Below are 24,965 nucleotides of genomic sequence, written 5' to 3'. Positions count from 1 at the left end.
TGCCTCCCTTTATAGAGCGCTGGATAATGGATAACCAATTTCTAAACCATTTTGTAAAACACGTGTCTCCTCCACATTCTTTCTGCCTCAAGAGGACAGTATCATGGATCTTGGCAAGAAAACTATGTTGTTTATTCTCCAGTGCACCAACCCAGTGACCTTTGTGACAAACATCCACTTTTTTGTTTCCAGGAAATAAGATGTACCAACTACACTGATTTTTAAAGAACATATGATGCTAAAGGACAGTGGCTCTTATAACAATTGTTTCTGGCATGACAAGGTTTCTTCACACAACAAGACAGTAATGCATCAGTTTCTCTTATTCCATCAACCTTTTCATTCAATTATTTCTTGAGCTCACTTATTTCAGTATATGATAGTAGGGAAGCCAAGTCCTTGTAGGAAGCTTTGGTCCCAAAAATTCTATATTTAATTTCATTCTTCAATTCTCTTGTCTAAGACAGGCATGCCAAAATGACAAAACTGCTTTTCCTGTTCAGATTTCTTTCCAACTACTGCCAATATTTGTCTTGTTCACGATAATGTTTTCATCATTCTTCAAAGATCTTTCCCAGAGTCTACCACCATGCCTTAGTTCTCTTTTATGTGTGCTTTTCTATAGCTACCCTCATACCATGACCTCAATCATTAGTGCAACCTTAGATATTAGAAAATATAAAATAACTACCCACACAACAGTATGACTGTACTCAAGTAAAGTAAATCTTTCAGATCTTATTTTCTGCACAGTACATCAGGATCTGCCTCTGGAGAAATATATACCAAGTGCCATGGCAATGGAGACCAACTATTATAGGAAAACACATACACAGTTGACAAAGGCATTTAAAAGACCTGACAGAACTGAACGTTGGCACATTTAAAGAAAGTGATGAGAAAACTATTCTGAATAATATTCTTTCCTGTAGTTATGAATTTTCAGTATAAAACTTCTAACTGCAAAATGCAGAACTTGTCATTGCCTGAGAGATACTGAAAAACCAAATATAAGTAAAATGCAATTGTTGTATGAGAAATCAGCAGTGAAAGCCAAATGTGGCTGACGGCTCAGATTTCTGAAAAGTCAGCTTGATAATACATATATTGAAAACTATCCTGAAAGATATTTAGTCAAGGATTGATCCATTCATGTTTCACAAAGGATGCTGAACACATGAAGTGGCTGGAATCATGAAAATGAGCTATGAAGAGAACTTGGAATTTAACCAGAATTGTCAATCTGATAACTTTCAAGAAAGCTTTTGATAAGAGTAAATTGGAATATTTACTCACTATTCTCAAAACAATCAGAATGTACTAGAAAGACATAAAATCGACTGTGGCTTTATGCCTGGGGAAAAAACAGCAACAGGAAGAACAGATAATGGTGAACCAGGTGATCAAGGGTTTGCAAGAGGTGTAAGTCAGGGGTGCATATGATTTCTAATGCATATCATGTGTATATGGAAGAAGTGATAAAATAAGCTTTTGAAAGATCTGTCAGTAGCACCTTAATTAGAGGAAAAAACAGAAAAATACTGGAGATTTCTAAATGACAAAGCAGCACTCACTAACACAGAAGAAGGACTGTAAGTTTTAGTTATCAGGGTAAAGGTAGCATCAAACGATTTTGGGCTGAAGATAAATATAAAAAAGACTGAAATGATGAGGAGATCTTAAAAGAAAAGAAAGAAGTATAAATATTTCTATTGAAAGTAAAACCTTGGAAGAGGTGGTGGAATTCTGGTGCTAGGGTCGCCTTATCACATCATTGAATGTTGTTCTAAAGAAATCGGAACAGGAACAGAAATGGGTAGTTATTAAACACTATTATAAAATGTGAAGAAGAGAATAACGCATGTGAATTGTGAACAAGGCAAAATGAAGACAAAGAAACTGGAAAGTTTAGAAATATGGATTTGGCAACTATTGATGAAAAAATGTTACAAAGAAAGGAAAACAAATGAAGTCCTACAACAGCATGGAATCATTCTGTCAGTCATGAAAAGGAAGACAACTTGGATTGGATATATGCTAAGATGGAATGATGGAAGAATTAATTGAGAGAAAATTACTGGAGAGAAGACGAAGAGGAAAGAAAAAAGATGACAGTCTTAGGTATAGTTCAGAAAGAAGGACATATGAAAAGATGAAGCGCTAAATACAGATTATATTGTGCCTAAATCCTGTCTACAGGCAGAACACTTGATGATGATGAATTGTTGCCTAGCAAAGCAGATAACTCATAACCTGGTCACAATACTTAAAAACAGACAGTAAAAGAAAGAACACTGGAGGAGGCGGCCACAGTTGTAATTTACCTTTTCCATCTTTCTGCATACTCATTAAAGTATTTTTTCTGGGTGTGTTCTTTCTTTTTTTTTCATTTTCCAGTTCTGTATATACGACCAATATAGCACCTTTCAAACTTTTAATCTGAAATTTGATTATTTTGGAATCAAGGAGTCTGCTCAGTTTGTGGCTGTGGCAGGAACACTGCAATTTAGCTGGATTCCTGAATCCTCAAGCACATCATGATGCTGTTATTTTTGGGAGACAGGCGAAAGGAAGTGGCCTGAACAAAGCACATTAAAAAAATCCCAAAAGAAAGAGGGGTGGGAGACAGTAAGAACTGTGGGTTTCAAAAAGCGCCAGCCTCTGCTGGCACAAGGCATTACTACTTGGCATAACTCTGTAGTCTATATGGTTTTTCTTAGTCAGACACCACTGTCTTTTTTTTTTTCCTCTTTGCTTGTTTACTGTGTCTGAAGCACAGTTTTGCATACAACTGCAAAATAAACTTTGCTAACTCATGCCTTGCTCTTGGAGATGTCGTTAACACTGTTCCAGTAACAGCACAGAAAACAAAATTACAATCTCATATTATTTCTATTTATTTTAGCAACTTTGCCAATTCCAGAAGGACATGCAGGCCTTTTTTCAAGTTCTTCTATGTTAATCCAGGATAGGAAAAAGCTGGCACTGCATCTTTATGCCATGCTACATGCCTGAATAACATAACTTACATTATATTACTGTACAAAATCCAATGACCAGTGACAACAAGAATTCTCTTATGGAGAATTTGTACAGTCTTCTCCTTATTATGTGTAAATTATAAAAACTAGTCACTAAGTTTCCCATCTCTTTAAATTGCATTGGATAACCACTGTTTTATTCAGTGTAAAATTGCATCTTTTGAAACAGATGTTCAGAAAGAGTCTGATTCTGCCATTTAACCAATCACCAAAGAATGGGCTGAAATCAGTAGTTACATTCAGGTGGGCAGATATGCTGTCACAGAAATTCATTCAGTGTTTGGTTACCATGGTTTCTCAGTGTAGAAAGGCAAGGCCAAATGAATATGAAATAGAAAAAATCACATGAAGTTGGGGCATCCCTAACTTATAGATGTGCTGATATTGCCCATCTACATAACCAAGAGGAAGAAAACTGGTAAAAGCCAGGACAAAATTCAACAAAAACTACTGTCCACTGAACCCCTGCCCTGGCATCCTTTCAAATAACAGGCATTATGTTATTGCAATATTCAGATCATCCCACAACTGTGCTACATTTTGTTTAAGTTCTGTCAAGAGGCACCAGCTAGCAATGGTATCATTTAATTTCTGTAGCATCTAGTGTCGCATTCATCTTCTGTTTTTTTTTTTATTTTTCTTAACTTTTGGAAAATCTTTAAAATGTAACATCAACAAAATTAAAGAACAAAGCAGTATACAGTTTGGCAGAAAAATAAAGTACACATTAGGCACTGAAACATATACTATAGTAATCGCATTGCTTTCCTATTTTGTACTTTTGAAATATTGGTCACATGTAAGTTTAGTACAGTTTATACAGTTCTACTGCTTGTCAATAAGACAATACATTCATTCTACACACTAATTCTTTTGATTAAACAAGAAGACAATACAACAGGTGTTTTCCGCTACTGTGACGGGAAAAAGCATGTCTGTGTGAAGGCATAAAAATGAAGTACATCCTTGCATCTTCTAAGAGAGGGTGCACAAAAGGCCACATAGCTTAACTCAGTCACGTTGTCTTCACCTACTGAAATGGCTCAGAGATCAATATATCACATACATACATACAAACATAAACCAAATAAAGGAAGACTTTTTAGGGTCTTTTGTAACAGTTATCCCATTCACTTTATGAGTGATACCTGGATACTTTAGGATAAAATAAATTGGGCTTATATTTGCCACTTGGGTTTAGATATATCACTATTTTCTGGTAAATTTTAAGTATGCTGTGAATGTATTTTGGGGTTATTGGGCTTTCAGTATTTAGTAACTCCAGTTATAGGCCAGAGAAGGAGGCATTGTTGTTGACAACAATGTTTTAGTCAAAAGAGATACTGTTTATGCAAATACAATGCATATAATTTAGGAGCCATTAGTTACACATGTGTAGTACATATAATGTTTAAATGGTTAAACTTGACAAAACCAATGTTTTCATTACTGTGAGTTAGCTGCTAATTTATACTGTTTGTGTAGGGATTCCAAAGAAGTACATACATTATTTAGGGTATATAACTATATAAAAATAAAAACCTGGAATGTTGAAACATTATTTTCATGGACAATTGGAATAAGGCCTACTGATAACTGGTGCCTCTATAAGATTTACTTTCTGACTTGAGTTCAGTGTCACTGGGGCAGGCACCTACCCACCACAAACTTAAACTGGATGAAGGAGATTATCTCATGCTGACCTTTGTACTATTGCTAAACCTAAGGAAGGACCCTTGCTTAGCTTTGTGGCTCTGATCTTTTGAAACTTTCTTCTTAAGTCAGCATCTATTATCTCTGGCTTTTTAATTGCAGTCCCTTCATTCATGATTTCAAATGGTCCCTGGTATTCAATGTGATTGTACTATCTCTGCTAGAGCATAGGATGCTAACTTGGTCTGCTTGTCTTGAAAGCATTATACCCTGTTCATGTATTTCAGTTGTATTCTGTTGTGCTTGAGCGGTTCAGCTCCATTTGTTACATGACCCATCACTACTTCTAAGTACTTTTGGATATGTAGAATTTAATTTGATGCTGGCAGGTGAAAATCTGTCAGGTACACTTTCAGAGTCTTCCTATTGTCTACCCTGGTGCTTTTTTGCAAGTGTTTTCTTAATTAATTAATTGTCACCTAAAGTTTTTGTAATGGGAACCTGTAAAGTGTTTTTAATGTTGCTATATGAAATAAACACTGATCTATATTATTTGTAAAGCAGTATATGACCTTTACACTGTACAGTATAAGTGACTCATTAACAAATGTGGCTTTCTGAATGATAATGATGTCTTATTAATCAAAGTTCTTTTATCAATCACAGTCTTTTTATTAACACAGCTTATCACCAGAGCATAGATCTTGTAGTTCAACACTTTGTTGTACGTTTTTTTCATCTTCACTATATGAGTTAACAGACTCCTTCACACAATGTGTGCTACTGAAACACTGCCAAATGTGTTTTGTAGTATAGAAGTCATAAACCCTGGAATCCAGAGAGGTAAGGAAGACATATAAAGTAGACTAGTCTGAACACAAGCAGTCTAGTCTCATCTGGCCTTAACAAGTCAGCTTTCCATTCACAAGAGAGGTCCAGACCTGCAGCATATTCTCATCTTAAAACATCTTGCAAGTAATTTTTTTTTTTTTTAACTCTAATAAATCAGGTGGCAGCTTTTAGAAGACATAGGGAAATCACACCCCCACTCTTAGCACTCTATAGTTAAATGAGACAATAAATGGACCACAGTACTAGGTCTAACTGATACCCAGTGGAGTCACTAAGCCCAAGTGTGAAGACAAAGATGTCCGTCTAATACAGCAGTTTGCAAAGGGAGTGCTGTGGAGGGTGATATGCTTCACATGGCAGTTTTGAAAAAAATGTACTTTCCTTCGGGATATAGAGATCTATATCTATATCTATATATATATATCTATATCTATATATATCTATATATATCTATATCTATATATATCTATATATCTATCTATATATATATATATATCTATATATATATATATATATATATATATAGATATAGATATAGATATATATATATATATATATAACTATATGTATACTGCTCAAAGAAAATTAAAGGAACACTTATGGGAAAAAATCCTGCTGGATATCTATGCTGATATGGACTGGGTAGTGTTAGGAACAAAAGGATGCCACATCATTTGACGGAAATGAAAATTATCAACCTACAAAGGGCTTAATTCAAATACACCCTGAAAATCAAAGTAAAACAGGCTAGTCTATTTTGCCAAAATTTCACTGCAGCAACTCAAAATCATAATCAGTAGTTTGTATGGGCCCCCACGTGCTTGTATGCATGTGTGACAATGTCGGGGCATGCTCCTAATGAGACGATGAATAGTGTCCTGGGGTTCTCCTCCCAGATCTGGACCAGGGCATCACTGAGATCCTGGACAGTCTGAGGTGGAACCTGGCAGCGTCAGATGGACCGAAACATGTCCCAGAGGTGTTCTACTGGATTTAGATCAGGCGAGCGTGGGGGCCAGTCAATGGTATCAATTTCTTCATCCTCCAGCAATTGCCTGCATACTCTTGCCATATGAGGCTGGGCATTGTCATGCATCAGGACGAACCCAGGACCCACTGCACTAGCACAAGAACTGACAATGGGTCCAAGGATTTCATCCTGATACCTAACTGCAGTCAAGGTGCCGTTGTCTAGCCTGTAGAAGTCTGTGCGTTCCTCCATGGATATGCCTCCCCAGACCATCACTGACCCACCACCATAGCGGTCATGCTTAACGATGTTACAGGCAGCATAATGTTTTCCACAGCTTCTCCATCTGTGAAAATCACAGGGCGCCAGTGGTGGACCTGCCAATTCCGGTATTCTATAGCAAATGCCAATCTAGCTCCACGGTGCCAGGCACTGAGCGCAGGGCCCACTAGAGGACGTCAAGCCCTCCGGCCACCTTCATGAAGTCTGTTTCTGAATGTGCGGTCAGAGACATTCACACCAGTGGCCAGAAGTTTCTTTGACTTGATGCTATACTCTGATTAAAAACTGTTCCTTTAATTTTTTGAGCAGTAAATATATACTGTGTGTGTGTGTGTGTGTGTATATATATGAAAAGAAAATTTTTCAGTTTTATTTGAAAACCTCAGTGTATTTAACAAAGATATTATACAACATGCAAATACACTACCAGATTAAATATTTGTTAAAAAGCTATAGAAATACCCAAGCTTTTAATCATCCTTAAATGATTCAGAAGTTGAGCTAGTAATGTGTGAGGTCCACAGTTTTAACAGCATACACAGAAAATTACATATTGTCATAATTTATGAGGCATAATTTTAGAGCAAGGAGCAAGCCAGAATCGACACATGCAGGTTGTGAATAAGGGTGTAACAGGCTTAATCGGATCATTTACATTAACCTAAAATGTTAACATGTTAAACATAGAAACTGCCATTTTAGATGGTTCTACAATTTAATGGGCTATCAGTGAAGACAGCAGGGGATAAAATTTCTTATCAAGGTAATCAATCTTGTAAATAAACATGAAACATATAAAAATATATTTAAAAACAATGTGTGAAAGGGTGGCAGACAGATATTTTATGCCCAAACATCAAAGCCCATGAAAGGCCGGTTGTAATTTTCCTCCAAATTGTCTGGAGACTAGGAACAAAGTTCTAGGGAATCTATGGGATAAGCTTCAAAATAAATTTCTGATAGCACTATTATGACCAAATAATCACTATCCTTTAATTTTTTGAGCAGTAAATATATACTGTGTGTGTGTATATATATCACTCCAATTAAAAACTATAGAGGCTACTGAGCTCTTGGACACCTTCAATGCTGCAGACAATTTTTAGAGCTTCCAGATATCTGTGCCTCGATCCAATCAATTGAACGTACCACCCATGGACTCCAAACAAGGTATAGAGGCATCTCAATGATGATCAACAGAATGGGATGCACCTGATCCAGAGTTTCACATGTCATAGCTAAGGGCTTGAAATCTTGTGCCAATAAAATATTTTGTTTTTTCCCTTTGTCATTCAAAGGTATTAGGTTTTTCTTGACGAGGGAAAAATGAATTTTAATGATTTTATTAAAAGGCTACAACATAAAAAGTAAAAAAGTGAAAGGGTCTGAAAACGTTCTGAAATTATACTGTATGTACATACTATTATCTATTTCCTTTTTTTGTTAACTATGGAAAGCAAGCATATAAAAGACCCACTGCATTTGTTCTGTGATAAACTTATAAAAGAAAAATTCCCTTTTATGTAAATTATAAGCAAGAACTGCTGTACCAGCAACTTCAGGAAAAATAAAATGAGAGAGTTATGAAAAATGATGAGGAGTGAACCTGATAAAGATATAGAAATCCTCCTGAAATTATGAAAATTTCAACAAGTGTCAAAAATGTATGCTATCACAATATGAAAAATATGAGTCCTAGGAATAGTTGTCATTATACACGAAATAGCACTCAACAGTAAACCTACTGCATTAATCATTTGTATAATTTAAAAAAGTGAAAGGCAGTTTTTCTAAAAAGGAAAAGTTTCACTAGTGCGGCAGGGCCAACAGGGGAGAAAATATTAGCAACCTGATAATACAATTGTTCACAAGAAACATTTTAACATTTAACAATTATAATTATCACACCCAACAAGAACATCGTTTTTTTCGCAGTAGAGTGCTAAATGAAGTCTACAGCTCTCTGCCAATGACCCTCAGAAAGGACTTGGTCCAATAATGCTATCAGTCCCCTTACCCCAGTTTATTTGTCATTAGCCCATTCCTTCATGTCAACATGAAGCTGCCCAGCCTTATTTTGGGAGCTTGGCACAATGCCTAGCCCAATGGAAGCCCTAATTGCCATTTACAGTGTGGCATTGTCCACTGTATGTTTGCTTCTGATCATCAAAGAGACATGAGGTCAGCAAAGAAAAATGCATAAATATGAATAACAGCAAACAGTGGGTGAGAGCACATAGGCAAAAACATGTTATACTGACAGGATGGAGACATGCACAGTAAGGACACTACACAGAAAGCACCTGGCACTCCCTGTCTGCTTAATCACATTAGCAGTTTGGTCCTGGCAGGCCTGGCAGCCCTGACTTGTGGGCACAGCTCCACTCCAATTTGAAAGGAATGTTTGGAGAAAGAAGGAATGCTACATAGATGTTTATCACGAAAGTGAACAAAATAACAAGGCAGCCCTACTTTCTGGAGCGCCTCCAGATGACACTGAAGAGAATTATTGATTCCTGGAGGACAACACTAGCTCAGAAATAAATAACAAGTGTGCCACATGAGACCTCCTGTACGATGAAATAGGCAGGATAGGAAATGAGTTTGGCTGCTGTCAGCTGAGGTGACGTGGGGCTGGGGGATGGGGGGTCTGTTTGGAAGTAAAATTTTTCATTTGTTGTCATGCAAATGAACTGCATACCTCTGATCAGTACAGCATTGCCAGAGCCTTAGCTTCAAAACCCATATGCAGACTCGCTATAAGTGAGTCAGAATGTTCTCCAAATGTTCTTATGTCTTTTACGCCAGTAATCCCATCACATCTGAAATATATGCATATTAGGTTAAGTGGACACTATAAACTGATCTCAAACAGTCATGTTCATTCTCTAATAGCCTGGCTTTCCATCTATATTTAACTCCAGCCCTGGACCAAATGCATCTGTAATGGACTTTAGTCTCATGACACTGTGAATTGATGTACAAATGAAGGCATGCACGCATACCATTAAGGAACATTTAAAATACTAAATGTGCCAAAACTTGTATTTTATTACTCAAAACCATGCAACAAATGCAGAACTATTTTAATACATTTTCATGTCTAGGGAAAGTAAAGTAAGGCATTGTGCAGTGTTTTCAGAACCTAACAGTTTGCAGTCAAGTATAGCCTTGTGCTAATAATGAACTAAGGAATATTCATTTCATCCTTACTGCCTGCCAAAAAATCATCCTTGCGATTAAACCTAAACCTCCTGTTCACGGTTCTATTGCCAGCTGAAGTAAAAACACAAGACCTTCTTCAAACAGTTCCTTGCAAGACAAGAGGAACCAACGACATTACAACTCAGAAGCTATACAAAATTCTTAAAATCAAGACCATGGTGAACACTGAAGTTGTATTAAAGAGGAAGCTCTCCATATACACCACACTCCTAGCTTTCAATCATGATAAATATGCATTGCAAGTTCTAAACAGGAGAAGACAATAAACATTTAAGGAAGGCTTTATTTCAGACTCAGCAAAGCACTGGACTTGAAATTGAAGAAAAGGACTGAACTTGACACTTCTCGAAACAGGTTTCCCCAAAAACATTGTTTTTTTCACCTTTTTCTATTTTTCCTTGTCTTGACTTGGCTGTAGCCATCAGAAACATGAGTTAAGATCAATCACTGTAAATTTTGAACCGTTTTCACTCATTAACTATATCTTATTGTTCTATCGAATACAACTGACATACTGTTGCCAATCTCAACTAAATCGCAACTGCTTGTGTAACTGACCCTTCGAATTTGACAAAAAGCAGCAAGGTAGTGTTGTGGTTAGCACTGCTGCCTCACAGTTCTAAGAGTCAGAGTTCAAATTTCTAGTCTGATCATTCAGTGGCACATTCTGTCCCTGTAGCCATGTGGCTTTTCTCTGATTGCATACTCTAAATAGTCTTGGTGTATACTGTGATGGTGTGATGGACTGATATGTTACCCTGGTTTGAGTTTTGCCTTGCCCCCAAAGCTGCCACTCTATTTTGGGGAAAAAGTCTGGTTAAGCTGAGATTAATAAGTCATCAAGCACCACCCTTCAGCTCTGATATGTCGCAGGTCTTTGCCAAGACAGGAATATGCACTTCAACAAAAAACAAAAATCAACAAATCTCTTAGAAATTTTTGAATCTGAAAATTTACCAAAATTGCAAGTTTCTCCTCATTTTCAACACTCACTATGACTTAGCCTCAAATGATTTTAAATCAAACTGATAGACAGTACAGCTTTAACCAAAAAACCTTTATTGAAAAATAGTCTGTTAAGGCTATTACTACTAATACATTTTATTTAAAGAACATCCTTTCTCGTGCTCAAAGCACTTTATTATTAGCTGTTAGTCACATAATATGTTGTTATTTAATGAACAACATTAATGGAAATAAAGAACTGTAAACATACATCTAATATTTCTTAACTGATCATTAATGGACTGGCTGGAATCTCTGTTAATACTCAATGCATCAACCTATCAATTTTCAAAGTTGTGTAATCTGAGGTTCTAATTATATTACCTTTAAATTATTGCATTCATTGTATTTTTTTTTGTCAAAAAAAGAATTTTGTTGCTGTATTCTTCATTACACATTTTTTGTTTGAATTAAACTGATATGTTTGTTACAAAATGTAAACACTGAAGCTAAACTGTACATTGAAAACTCTAAGAATTAGTGGATGACATTTAAATTATTATAGCATTAGTTTCCATTGTTGGAAAAAGAAAAACTTAAAAAACAAGTAAAAAAGGCATTTCCCATTAAGTTATAATCATTAATTATACAAAGTACCACTTCTAAGTCAGTAAACATGTAACACTAAGTAGTACAGGATAGTCGTAGTAATGTAATGTACAAGAAAAAAAAATGTTATAAAGCATGGAGTGCAACTTTCCTACTCAAATGAGAACTCACAGATTATGTAAACCATTTAACTCATCGGGAAAAATAATATCTAGAAAGAATGCCATTGTCATTTTGATATATATCATGTCAATGTGTGTATGAGCCATATATACAATATTGCAATACAGAGTAATCAACATTTATTAAATTCAGTTGCAGTACTTAATTAGTTTTATTCAACATTTTTATTATATAATCCATATTTTTCTTTTTCTTTTTTGACTATTGAGATATCTAAAAGACAAAATGTTCTGAAAGAGAGAATCAGCCAGTAAAATAGACACACTCATTATAAAAATTGGCAAGTACAATTTGGTGCTCATACTGATAATTTTCATACAGATGTTTGTGGTTAGATGCAATGCAAAAAAGTTAGTTTGTTTTCAACAACCCTGTAGGCATGCCCATTATATGAAAATCCAATGGATGAGAGAACTTGGATAATATGTTAGGGTTTTACACCACCAGTAAATAATACTGCTAAAGGACGTCACAGACCCCTTGGCAATTCCTGCCGATTATAAATTTGCAGGAGCTAACTTTTTATGTAATTAGTTGAAGCCATTCATTGCCAAGTCAACACGCTGCAGCAAATGCCTAACCATAGTGCAAACTGTGTGCAACAATTTGTTTTTCCTTTGCAACTGGTGCAGAGAATTTTTGTGCTATAGTGCTGTTATAGATCAATTACTACGTCTTGTACAACAAAATGCCTCTGTCATACGTTCTCCCTAGTTTTCAGCAATTAAATAAAATTCTAAACTTTAACAAGCTAACCCATAAGACAAGAGGCATCCATCAGCTTCACATTTAAAGTCACAGGCACTCAATTTATAGATGCTGCACTTTCCTCTGTGCTTTTTGAGCCATTATAGATGTTCTCTAAGAATGTTTCTCAGGGCTGTTTAAATATCACGAGTGTATCCATAATCATGGATTTTTCTAAGGCCATTTTGAGTTAACAAGAAATGCTTTTTATTTGTGGAACCAAAAGAGCCTCTATTGTAAAACAAGGCTTATTCAAGTGAGACTTCATCAGCTAACTCTTGACTTTCTAAACATGCTTTATGGAATAACCCCTTAGTCCACATTTAAAAGCACATTTACAAATTTCAAACTCATCTCTGAAAACAATCGTCAGTTTCTAGTACCTAGTAGCAATGCTTGTCTGATCACTGTTTATGAATTGCTTATAATTTCACATTTCTCCTGTACCTGATGGGGTGGCTTCATCATTTTACCCACCTTAATCAGGTGTCACACAAAACCCTCCATCTTCAGGCAGTTGAGTGCATTATACTTTCTCACCTTTCAACTGCACACTCAAAACATCATGGGTTGAGACTCATCTTTAAATCCATGAAGTTACTCATCAGGTCAGGGTAGCTCTAATCCTGTACTCATACACATGATGCAGAATTTCCTTTAGTGCCTCTTTGTATTTTGTGGCCCTGAGATTTTAGTTGCTTTTAAAGACTAGGTCTCGAAGCAGCCCACTTGGTCAGAAGGGCAGCATGATTCCAAGCAATCCTATCTGGGTCTTTGTCCCCTCTCTAGTGGCCAGGAGGTGTTGCACCTCAAGCATTTAGTCTCTAGCCTCAATAGTATTCTAATAGCCTCAATCTTTTTTTAAGGACAGGGTTAGACACTCCAGGTGTCCACTGCTCAATAGCATCTTGTTAACATGGTATACTTTCGCCCATTTAAAAATTCAGTGGCTATTTGTTTTGCTCCGTTTTCTCTTGTCACAAATGCTATATAATTAACTTGCTGTTCCACACGGCTCCACCCACGTAGCAGTGAAACAGGACAAACTTTAAAAATCAATAAACAAACAGGTATCGCTAGCTAAGCGGAGGCAAGGTACATTCCAAAACACCAAATCAAACAGAGACTAGCACTTGAGTGAGGAGTGCCCAGTCCGGCTCCCCACTGCTGACGTCATGCTTCCGCCTCCCCTCGGACTGCAGCCTTTGTCTCGGATTAGCACGAATATATCGTGATGAAAGTAGTTTGCAAAATCAACCAGAATGTTCAAGCACATTATAAAAAAAATGATTTAAATCCGTTAAGTAGTTCTCTCATTCACTAGCTAAACGGAGGTAAGGTACATGCCCCGAGGCTAGCGTGTGAGTAAGAAGGGCCACGCCTCCCTCCCCTCAGCCCGTTACATCTCTCTCAGATTTGTGCAAAAAAATCAGAACCGAAAGTGAACAATCATATTTAGTGCAAAAATCAACCCGAATGTTGACGCAGATTATAGGAAAATATCTAAATCAATTAAGTAGTTCTTTCATGAAAAGCAGAGAGACAGACAGACAGACGTTGGATTTTATATATATATACTGTATATTTATATATATTTTCGGGTGGGGATTGAATTAAGGTTTGTTAAGTTTGACATGATTGCATGGAATGTTGTTTTCTTCAAATAATACCAATAAAGTAAAAAATGCCATTAAAAGATGTAAAAACCTTCATGTTCGGTGCCGTGGTCCTGTACATCCATCCATCCATTATCCAACCCGCTATATCCTAACTACAGGGTCACAGGGGTCTGCTGGAGCCAATCCCAGCCAATATAGGGCGCAAGGCAGGAAACAAACCCTCGGCAGGGCGCCAGCCCACCGCAGGTCCTGTATATCAATATATCAAATTAAAATAGTTTGAATAGTCCTACACCAGCTAATTTAATTTTTAGCAGCCTGGCCCTACTTGAACTTGATACTTATGACCGGACTTATTTCAGTTTCCTCTTTGATGTCCATCCTTACATTCCAGTTCACTTCAGTTTGCTTAGCGTCAGTTGAGTATGAAGCTTCTTTCAGTCACTGTCTAGTCACTTGCCACCTGCTGTCACATTCTGATGATTCTGAAGTTTTTATCACTGTTGACTATAACAACATTCCTAACAATCTTAAGAGTCTCAGAAATTCAGGAAATCTTTTTGTAGCCAAGACTCTCTGACATAATAAATTAAATCGGACATGTTTATTGTTCTTCCACTATCTTTTAACCCAGTCTTTGATTTAGGCTTTTAAATATTTAAGTGATTCTACATGGGAAGGAACGGCACTTACAATATGATATTGTCTGAAATGCTAGGTTATGACATTTGCCAGAGGTAGATGAAGATTGGGTCCACATCCCAAACTGGTCACTTTCTGTGAAGAGTCTGCATGTTCTCCCAGTCTGTATAGGTTTCCTCCCACAAAGATGTGAGGGTTATGTTAAGGGATCACTCTAACTGGCACCTGTGTAATGAATCTGATGGTGTGTGCCTGAGTGTACCCAAGTGATATATTGGTGTCCCATCCATGTTTGGTTCCTGCTCAGTGCTGCTAGGACAGGCTCACTGGTTTAGAAAATGAATAAATGAATACATAAGAGATAAAATGGCAATTTAATAATTAATACTGGTCCTTTGTTGATAAAGGTTCTTGAGTTTTTAAATCTTGAAAACAGAAGGAGATGGATAATCACATTGGATTTTATTTTCCACACATAAATACATTTTGACATTGATAACATTATTTTTCAGTTAAGTAAAGTAATTAAGCACTTTAGCGGAGACAAGGAAAACATAAGGAAAGCTTGGCACTCCTTGGAATTCTTTAGTTCTTCCATCCTACAGTTATAGACATCACCATTTACAAGTTTAGCACACCAGTACACAGCATCATTTACAGGTGTTGCTGAAAATAAAACTTAAAAGGGCATCACAAATAATGTAAATCAGGTCACAAAATATAACCAAAAATTTAATAGTGTTTATCTTTGGTAAACATTCAGATGAAACATTCAGGAAATACACTGGAAACAGACAGTCCCCAACTACCAACACCACCTCTGTGGCAGTAAGTCAGTGCACCTATAGCATGGCCAGCCTAAAACGTCTGAGCAGATCAGAAAAATTAATCATGTTCAGAGTTTGACTGAATTAGATCAAACATAAAGGCTTACCTTTCAACAAGCAGGAGTAGTGTGGCATTGCTAGACTTGATTTTATTCTGTGCCTCCACGTTCAGCATGTCTGTGGTGCTCTGACCGTTGATTTCAAGGATAACATCCCCAGTCCGAAGGTCAGCCAAATCAGCCTTGCTGCCTCCATTAACCTAAAAAACAATGAAAAAGATGAAAAAAACATGCAGTACATTTTGACTGAGATAACAATGGGATAAACTGGCCAAGAACTACTGTGTAAAAGCTACCTCTGTAACAATTAAATGTTTCTATTTATTTTTAATTTAAAAAAATCTGAAAAATTCAAAGCATTAAACCTAGACAAATAAACACATAATGCCATTCTTTCAAAAAATGCATAAGTTCTTGGCAGCTGCAGTGACATACACACACAAACATACACACGCAACTGCTACCTTTTACCTTCACCTCATTCTTTGCTCCTGGAGTGTTCTTGGCACACTTTAACCCTGATCCTCACCTTCCTGTCTGCCAGTGACTTGTAGTCCAAACAGCAACACAATGGGATGTGGGTGCAGAGCCTCATTTGCTATAATCAGCAACTTCCTTTACTAGTGCTGTTTATTAAATTATCCCAGACAGGTTTTCAGCAGCATAGGAAACGCTGTCAGAATTCCAAGACAGAAACACAAAGAGCCTGAGACACAGCAAGAGTCTGTGAATTCATTGAGACCAGTCCAGCATTTTGTAGATGTATTCATTGAAGAGGTATATGACAGGACTGATTCAGATTTCTAGTTTTATCTGTCCTTTTACCAATCATTGTCATCATCTATTTATTCTTTCATCTCTTACTTAACTTACTTTCTTCATGAATATATAGTAAGATATGGAATGGGATCAGTGAGTGAACTTGTGCAACTCATATATAATCTTTGCACATTTTTATGCTGAAAGTTCTCAACTTAAAAGGTATCTTCTAGAAATGTGTGCATTTTAAGAGTCAAGGGAGAGGGCATTTTGAGCTGAGTAGTATAAAGGTAGAACTAGGAGTGCCATATTGTAGCATTGATAAGTGACAGAACCATGTTAAAAAAAACAAAAACTGGACCCTAGGGTAAGTGTTAAGGATGCTGAGCAACACATGACATGTATGGGATGCATAGAAGAAAGATTTTAATCAGAAATTACTTATTGTATTCTTTTTAGGCACAGTGGGATATTAGTTAGCCAGACTTACAACTTCAAGAAACCAGGACTGAATACTAGCCCAGTCGCTGCCTGTGTACAGTTTACTTGTTGTCATAATCAATGTGTCTGCACAACATTTTTCAAATTACTTTGGTGTTCTTTCACAATTTAAGCAGATTATAAATTTTAATTTACACAGCATGAGCAAGAATATCTGTGTGGGTCTGTGCCCATAGGAGTGTGGGCTGTGATGAGCTAGTGTTCTCACCAAGACCAGCTTCTCCCTTGGGAACAATGATGCTGGGGTAGGCTCTGGCTCTTCAGTAACATCCACACTGGGTGAAGTGGGTACAGAAAATGACTGGAAACATTCTTTCTATAATTTCAGCACACAATCTGATTTCCACTTTGAAGCTATATTTCGGAAATGTTCATAGCTAGACTTTTCATAGTGTTTCATTGCACAAAGATTATAGCCCCTTGGAATACTCTTTTAACCTAATCAGAAGCTATGGGGGAGAGTCCCAGAGCAAGGAAAACAAGCCCAAGTCTAGAAAGTCAATTACAGAAATTAAAGTTGTGACAACAGTGGCATTTTAAAGTTACATTTCTTCTTCACAGCACTCAGGTGCAAGAAAAAAACGAAGCAAATCATTTTTCGATGCGGGCTGCAATTGGTGTGGGTCATCTACATCCAGCTCACTGTGAATTCAGCTAAAGCAACTAGGGAAAGAAGGTTAGTTCATTACAAAGCTTACACATGCAAATATCTACAAACTGACAGACATTACTTCATTAATTTCGATTTATAATAAACCTAACATGTACTGCCTTTGGAATGGCTGACACAGAAGTATTTAGAGAAATCTGACTTTACCACAGGCAGAAAGTCATAGATAGTGACTTTTCCAGGAACAGAAAGTAGGTTGCACCACCAAGCTGCCCTTTTCGTCCAGCTATCGCTATGCTCAGTTAAACTTTATACCCTGTATGTAAGAAATAAGGTATATTCCTAGTCTGAATAATTATGATTGTAACAACAGTTACCTTGGAGACAGAGATGGGTTTTTTAAAGTCTCTTCCTCCTGATATTCTGAAGCCCCAAGGAGAAGGACCCTTCAGGTTCACTTGGAGAGCCATCCTAGGTTACGGGCCGCAGCTTCAAAAACTCCTCCACACCACGCTGACACCAGAAAAACTGGAAAGAAGAAACAATGGTTTAAGAAAAATCTTATGGAGCTTTGGTGGTTCATATATTCCTTAGTACATTACTGCCACACCATATAAAAGCAAAATCCTCTATCATTTCTGCTCTCTGCTGAACATTTCTTCTCCAACATTATCAACAGGTCACTGTTTTCCTTGAGGTCGTCAATATGCAGACAAATTTCTATATACGCTATATTCTCTAGTCCGTTATCCCTTAGAATGCTAATTGCTGATATAAAGGTAGTCCCCAGGTTACGGACATCCGACCTACGACTTACGAACAGGCCCGCAGCTGCGACACACACGCCTCAGTAACTGCTGCTCCGTCATCTTTGGCCTGGGGTCGCTGCAAGCGGTGGCTGGACGGAGGCTGGAGGGAGGCGATTTTGCTGCTCGCATCCCTCGGATGGATGCCTGTTGAATGGGGCAGTGGTGGGCAATTCACTACCCGCCTTTGGCCGCACCGTGTTCGTTCTCGGTGGGCAGACGCTGCAGGCAGCATATTGTAGTGGAGGTGACTGTGTAGTGGGCGGATGGTGAACCGCCCCTTGCCGCCCCCATTCATTCTCAATAGCAAGCCTACTTGTACTGTTATGTACATATCAGGAAGTTGTCTCTTGTCGGTACATCAGACGTGTTGATGACGGGTGCCTTCCTGCTGTGATAGCGTGTACAGTGCTGTGCAGAACAGCTCATCTTAACCTTTTGTCTTCACCCTTCAAGAATATCTTTGAAACACAAATTTGATGCAAGTGCTGGTGATACAGTAAAGAAGAGAAAAACCATCACCATTGAAAATAAGGTAGAAATAATAAAAAGGTCAGAGAGAGGTGAAACTCCATCATCCATTGACAGAGCACTTGGTTACATTTGGTCAACAATAGCATTTATTAAAATAATGTACCTGTTCCGACTTACATACAAATTCAACTTAAGTACAAACCAACAGTCCCTATCTTGTACGTAACCCGGGGACTACCTGTACTGGATTCCCATGCTCATAACCAAGACTAAAAGAGTCCTCATTACACTCAAATATGGTCTATTTTATTCATCTTACACAGTCTCGTTTTAATTTTGGGATTCCAAAACACCCAGAAATCAGTTTGTTTTAAAAGCTGCTTAAGAAATATTTATCTGTTGAGTAGCAGTATTTCTCCACATCAGCTTTTACTGTAGTTCATGGCTAATTAACATTACTTGAGGAAAACAGGACAACATTGACATGGGGGTATACTTTCAGACAAAACAGTTTGTGATTTATTGTTACACTAGAGCTCATAAGTCATGCAATGCAGAAAAAAAATAATATTTTAAGTCTGGAATCAGCACTGTCATTTGTATTCTTTGTACTGATCTATTACGAAGACAATACAGCAAGCTTCATGCAGCAATTTTGTAAGTGCACAGTAATCCCTCTATAATTTTTAAACAAATATGAATAAAAGACTAACATTTTTTTCTTTATAATAGAAATAATGCTTTCACTGAGATTGCACACTGTTTATTTATAGATTTTTGAATCTCATTCACAACCCAGTACCAGCAAGGCAAACGACCAAAAATGACAGTAATGCAGGGGCTAGTAAAAGAGCAGTAACAAATGGGGCACAAGTCAGTTTTATAGAGTCCTCTGCAAGGATGTATTATTAAGAATTTAGAATTACACAAAAGATTATAATTTTTATTCGTTTAAATAAGGCCAATCATTTAAAAAATACTCTAAAATGCCCCAGCTGTTATGGCTGTAAATAAAATTGCTTTCATAACTAGAAGAAAGAATACAAAATGCAAGTCTAATCTCATTAGACGGGATAATGTATTTTCTAAAATAAATGCATGATTATTTTTATGAAGACATCATCAGTATTTAATCCAAATCATTTCAAAGTCCTACTAAAATGTGCATTCATAAAATTTACCTATTACTAAAAAAAAAGCTAACTGGAGCTTAGTCATTCCCACTATTACAGGGAAGGAGAAATAAAATAAAAAATATACTGGCAATTAATGCATCATTAATACACCTTAAAAAATAACAATTGTATTGCATTTCACAATGTCTTTTGCTTTATTGTTTTCTAACAGTAGGTGAACCTAAAGAGATCTTGCTTCATGTCCACACCCCCTCCTCTCAGACAGACAGGCAACAGAAACCAAGAGTCACTATTTATCTGTAATTTAAAGCAATGAGAAGTGACAGACCATTTCCCATTGTTAACTTTGTTTGCATGTTTTTCATAGCATACATAACAGTTTGAGATTAAATTGATCTAAGTGTGGGGGATGGAGAAATCCCACTTCATTTCTATAGGGATGTTTCTGTCAAAGTTACCTGCATGAAGTAAATGTCACATTACAATCTTCACAACTACAATCTTTCACTCAGCTGTTGTGCTACATGTAAATATGTATCAGGTGTTATATGTTACATAGATTATATATTGTGCTTTAACCACAACATGTTTTACAGTATTTAGTTTGGCCATTACAGTTTATGTGAACGTTGCGATACAAATATTCCACCTGTCTGGAGTCTTTTTCTTTGTCAAACTTTGTCATACTCATCCTGTGTCTAACTAGTTTTATTATCCACAGTTTCCAAAAATGTATTTTCTTAACCAATTCCTGAATAAGTATATGAAATGAAACAAAGCATATTTGCTGGCAGCTTATTAATACTGCTCAGATGACAGTAACTCTGTGACCTAACAGATACAGTCATATGAAAAAGTTTGGGAACCCCTCTTAATTCTTTGGATTTTTGTTTATCATTGGCTGAGCTTTCAAAGTAGCAACTTCCTTTTAATATATGACATGCCTTATGGAAACAGTAGTATTTCAGTAGTGACATTAAGTTTATTGGATTAACAGAATATATGCAATATGCATCATAACAAAATTAGATAGGTGCATAAATTTGGGCAACCCAACAGAGATATTACATCAATACTTAGTTGAGCCTCCTTTTGCAAATATAACAGCCTCTCGACACTTCCTATAGCCTTTGATGAGTGTCTGGATTCTGGATGGAAGTATTTTTGACCATTTTTCCATACAAAATCTCTCCAGTTCAGTTAAATTTGATGGCTGCCAAGCATGGACAGCCTGCTCAAATCATCCCATAGATTTTCGATGATATTCAAGTCAGGGGACTGTGACGGCCATTACAGAACATTATACTTCTCCCTCTGCATGAATGCCTTTGTAGATTTTATGTTTTTGGTAATTTTCTTGTTCCTGCGTAACGTTAACTTTGTGACTGATGCTTGAACATTATCCTGAAGAATTTGTTGATATTCGGTTAAATTCATCCGACCCTCAACTTTAACAAGGGCCCTAGTCCCTGAACTAGCCACACAGCCCCACGGCATGATGGAACCTCCACCAAATTTGACAGTAGGTAGCAGGTGTTTTTCTTGGAATGAGGTATTCTTCTTCCGCCTTGCAAAGTGTTTTTTGTTATGACCAAAAAACTCAATTTTTGTCTCATCAGTCCAAAGCACTTCTCCAAAATGAATCTGGCTTGTCTAAATGAGCATTTGCATACTTCTTTCTCATCACCCTGCCGTACAGATGCAAACTGCGCTGAATTGTAGAATGATGTACAGATACACCATCTGCAGCAAGATGTTCTTACAGGTCTTTGTAGGTGATCTGTGGAATGTCTGTAACCATTCTCACAATCCTGCGCATATGCCACTCCTGTATTTTTCTTGGCTTGCCAGACCTGGGTTTAACAGCAACTGTGCCTGTGGCCTTCAATTTCCTGATTACATTCCTTACAGTTGAAACTGACAGTTTAAACCTCTGAGATAGCTTTTTGTAACCTTCCCCTAAACCAGTGCTTCTCAAATAGTGGGGCGCGCCCCCCCTCCGTCAAGGGGGGCGCGTTTGACCTCGGGGAACATGCTTTTTTATTTTTCTTTTAAATTTTTTTTGAATTTAGAATGCACTTTAAATCTTTTCTGTTACATTTAATAAAGCTATTCTTTATTGTAAATTGGTCCATATTTCTTTCTTTTTTTATTCTCTTATACGTTAATAAGGATACAGTGTTATGCAGAGGTGTACTTATAACAATTTTATAGACAAATGATACTATTTGTAGTCATGCGGGGGGCGCAAGATGTTTTCTTCTTTCTAGGGGGGGCATGACAGAAAATAATTGAGAAGCACTGCCCTAAACCATGAGACTGAACAATCTTTGTTTTCAGATCTTTTGAGAGTTGCTTTGAGGATTCCATGCTGTCACTCTTCAGAGGAGAGTCAAAGGGAAGCACAACTTGCAATTGACCACCTTAAATATATTTTCTCATTATTGGACACACCTGTCTATGAAGTTCAAGGCTTAACGAGCTAATCCAACCAATTTGGTGTTGCAAGTAATCAGTATTGAGCAGTTGCATGCATTCAAATCAGCAAAATTATAAGGGTACCCAAATTTTTGCACAGCCAGTTTTTTACATTTGATTTAATTTCATACAACTAAATACTGCTTCACTAAAAATCTTTGTTCGGAAAACAACCCAATACCCAGATGTTCCTAGGAAATAAAAGACATACCACTGTTATTTTTTTGTTGAAAGCACAGTAAATTATTATGCAGGCTGAGAGGGATTCCTAAACTTTTTCATATGACTGTATATTAGACACCAACGAGTTATACCACTGTTAATATCAATTGTACTGTAGTTTACACTTTGCTCAAGTTTAATGTCAGAGTACCATGAAATTATGACCATTGTTTAATACATTGCCACACTCTGGTAGACACAAATATTAAAAGTCAAATGTGGACCATAACTTTCTGTCTCAAAAATGATTTATTTTATCATCAAAAAATTGGATATAATTCCATTAATTGGTGTATTTTAAGCCTACCTTTTCCATGAGAAAGTTGAAGGAATTAGAGCCTTTCCTGTCAGCAAGGTGATAAACAAGAATGATCCGTAGCTGGGAGATCAATAGCAGGACACACTTATGCCTAACGTCATACCAAGATAATCTTAAACTACTAATTTACCTATACAAGTTTATTATTTACCACTAATTTTAAGTTTACATAGAAAGTAGCAGCAGTAACCACTGTACCATCATTACACTCGAATACACAGTTGCTTTATGAATTACAGTAATATCACAATATACAGTATCATTTAAGAAATAAAACAAGGTTTTTATTTTTCCAAAACAAACAAAAATATTTGAAATGATTTGCAGACAAGTAGCCATGCATTGGCTTTCTTTGGTGTTGTATTGTTATGGCTGTATCTGAGAAGGACTACCCAAGAAGGCTGGAATTTAGAGCAGAATTAAAGTGACCATTTGCATGGAGCCTGCTGCTGGAATTATTGGGCAATCCTATAAAAGAAGTTACACCTGTTCCGAAAATCCCACTGTATGGGTGGCACACTTAGAAAATAGAATCAGTTGGTCTCTGCCATGTAACTTATAGACAATAAACAGTGATGGATTTGCTCCTTTGTAAACATACTATTAAAAAGTACACCACCCAACAGCAATACTAGACGAGATGGGCATATTCCCTAGACTGGCAATGAATGGGTGCGGCTAAGAATGGATGTGGTAACCTAATCATCAGTGATTAGCTGCTATTAGTGGCATGAAGGCGTGGAACTACATTCTTTGAACACAGGGAAGCCTGAAGGCAAGCAACATGTCTCATCACGTGTTAAAAGCACCCTTATCACTTCAACAAGGGGCAAATGCAGCATAGCACAGGTTTGAGTCTATTTTAGGGGATGAGGGAATAAAACAAGCAAAAACATTGTTGAATTGAGTAGAGGAGATAGAGAATGAGAGTAAATAATTACACAAAAGACAAAATTATTTGAATGACTGCATTGACCAAGAATTCAAGTGCTGTTTAACATTCATATTTTAGGTGCTATTCTTATTCTGGAGGAGTACTTCCATTAACCTGCTGTAAATCTTTAAATCTGCCCTCTTGTAGATCACCCATTTATTTTTATATGCATGTCCTTGTACAAATACAAACCCTTTTTTAAAAAGTTACCCAAATACACCATTTCATCTTTCTAAATGCATACGATAATTAAAAGTCTTAAAATTCTACTTAGTTGCTTACTGCTGAGGTGTTTCACATAGCATTTCTTCCCACACGGAAATTAATACACCACCAAAAAGACATTTCTTTATATTTTTTTTATGGGAAAGGAATTCCCATGATACTGTACTTTTGAATTAAAAACATGTATTTTCCCCTCGCTCAATAGTCAAGAGTCCTGTATTCAATTCAGAAGCACAGTATTATGGGAATGCCTTTCCTGTTTATGTTGTACACTGATTTTTCATTCTGTGACCATTAATACTAATTTTAGCAAAAAACTGCATGCATTTTGCACATTTTGAGCATACAACTGGATAATAGTCAAGTGGAGTATTCTACATTAATAACATAAGAATGTTTTTTTTTTTTCTCCCCATGAACATTTTTCGCATTGTTTTGCCATTGTACAGCATTGGTCGCCAATTGGTTTCTATTAAATTATAAACTTTTTTCTGATGTTCTCCTTCTTAGCCAACACTACACACTATATAGGGTAACATAAAAGTCTTAGCTTTTTTGGGTGGAGTATTACTTTAAATCTGTTTATTTTATTTTGTCTGCACTGTTAATGAAGTTGCTTTGGCCAATATAAAGATCTGAATTCCATCAGTTCAACAGTAACGCAAGAGTACATTTTTAATGCCTGATTCTAAGACCGTGTTTAAGGACAAAGCTAGCACAGAAGGTTGTGTCATCTCAGATGACAAACACCAACTTATCAAATACCTTCTTTCATATTCAAGAGATGTACGAAAACAAACACAATGGAAGAATTATAATCTCCAATTTTCTGAATCCACTTTCTAAG

General features: G+C 36.7%; 1 protein-coding gene across 2 annotated transcripts in view; it reads right to left on the bottom strand.

Annotated features, from left to right (window-relative positions):
• pdlim2 (PDZ and LIM domain 2 (mystique)) overlaps positions 1–24,965 on the bottom strand; it is a 158,930-nt gene that overhangs the window by 103,116 nt on the left and 30,849 nt on the right. For both annotated transcript variants that reach the window (XM_039769618.1, XM_039769619.1), the window contains exons 2-3: positions 17,902–18,052; positions 15,703–15,854 (exon numbers count right to left, since the gene is read on the bottom strand). In XM_039769618.1, the coding sequence (XP_039625552.1) occupies positions 15,703–15,854; positions 17,902–17,994 (245 nt within the window). In that variant the 5' untranslated portion in view covers positions 17,995–18,052. The remainder of the gene's footprint in view (positions 1–15,702; positions 15,855–17,901; positions 18,053–24,965) is intronic.

Source organism: Polypterus senegalus, chromosome 11 (assembly GCF_016835505.1).
Source record: "Polypterus senegalus isolate Bchr_013 chromosome 11, ASM1683550v1, whole genome shotgun sequence".
Classification (NCBI taxonomy): domain Eukaryota; kingdom Metazoa; phylum Chordata; class Cladistia; order Polypteriformes; family Polypteridae; genus Polypterus; species Polypterus senegalus.
This window is presented reverse-complemented; position numbering and strand designations above follow the sequence as displayed.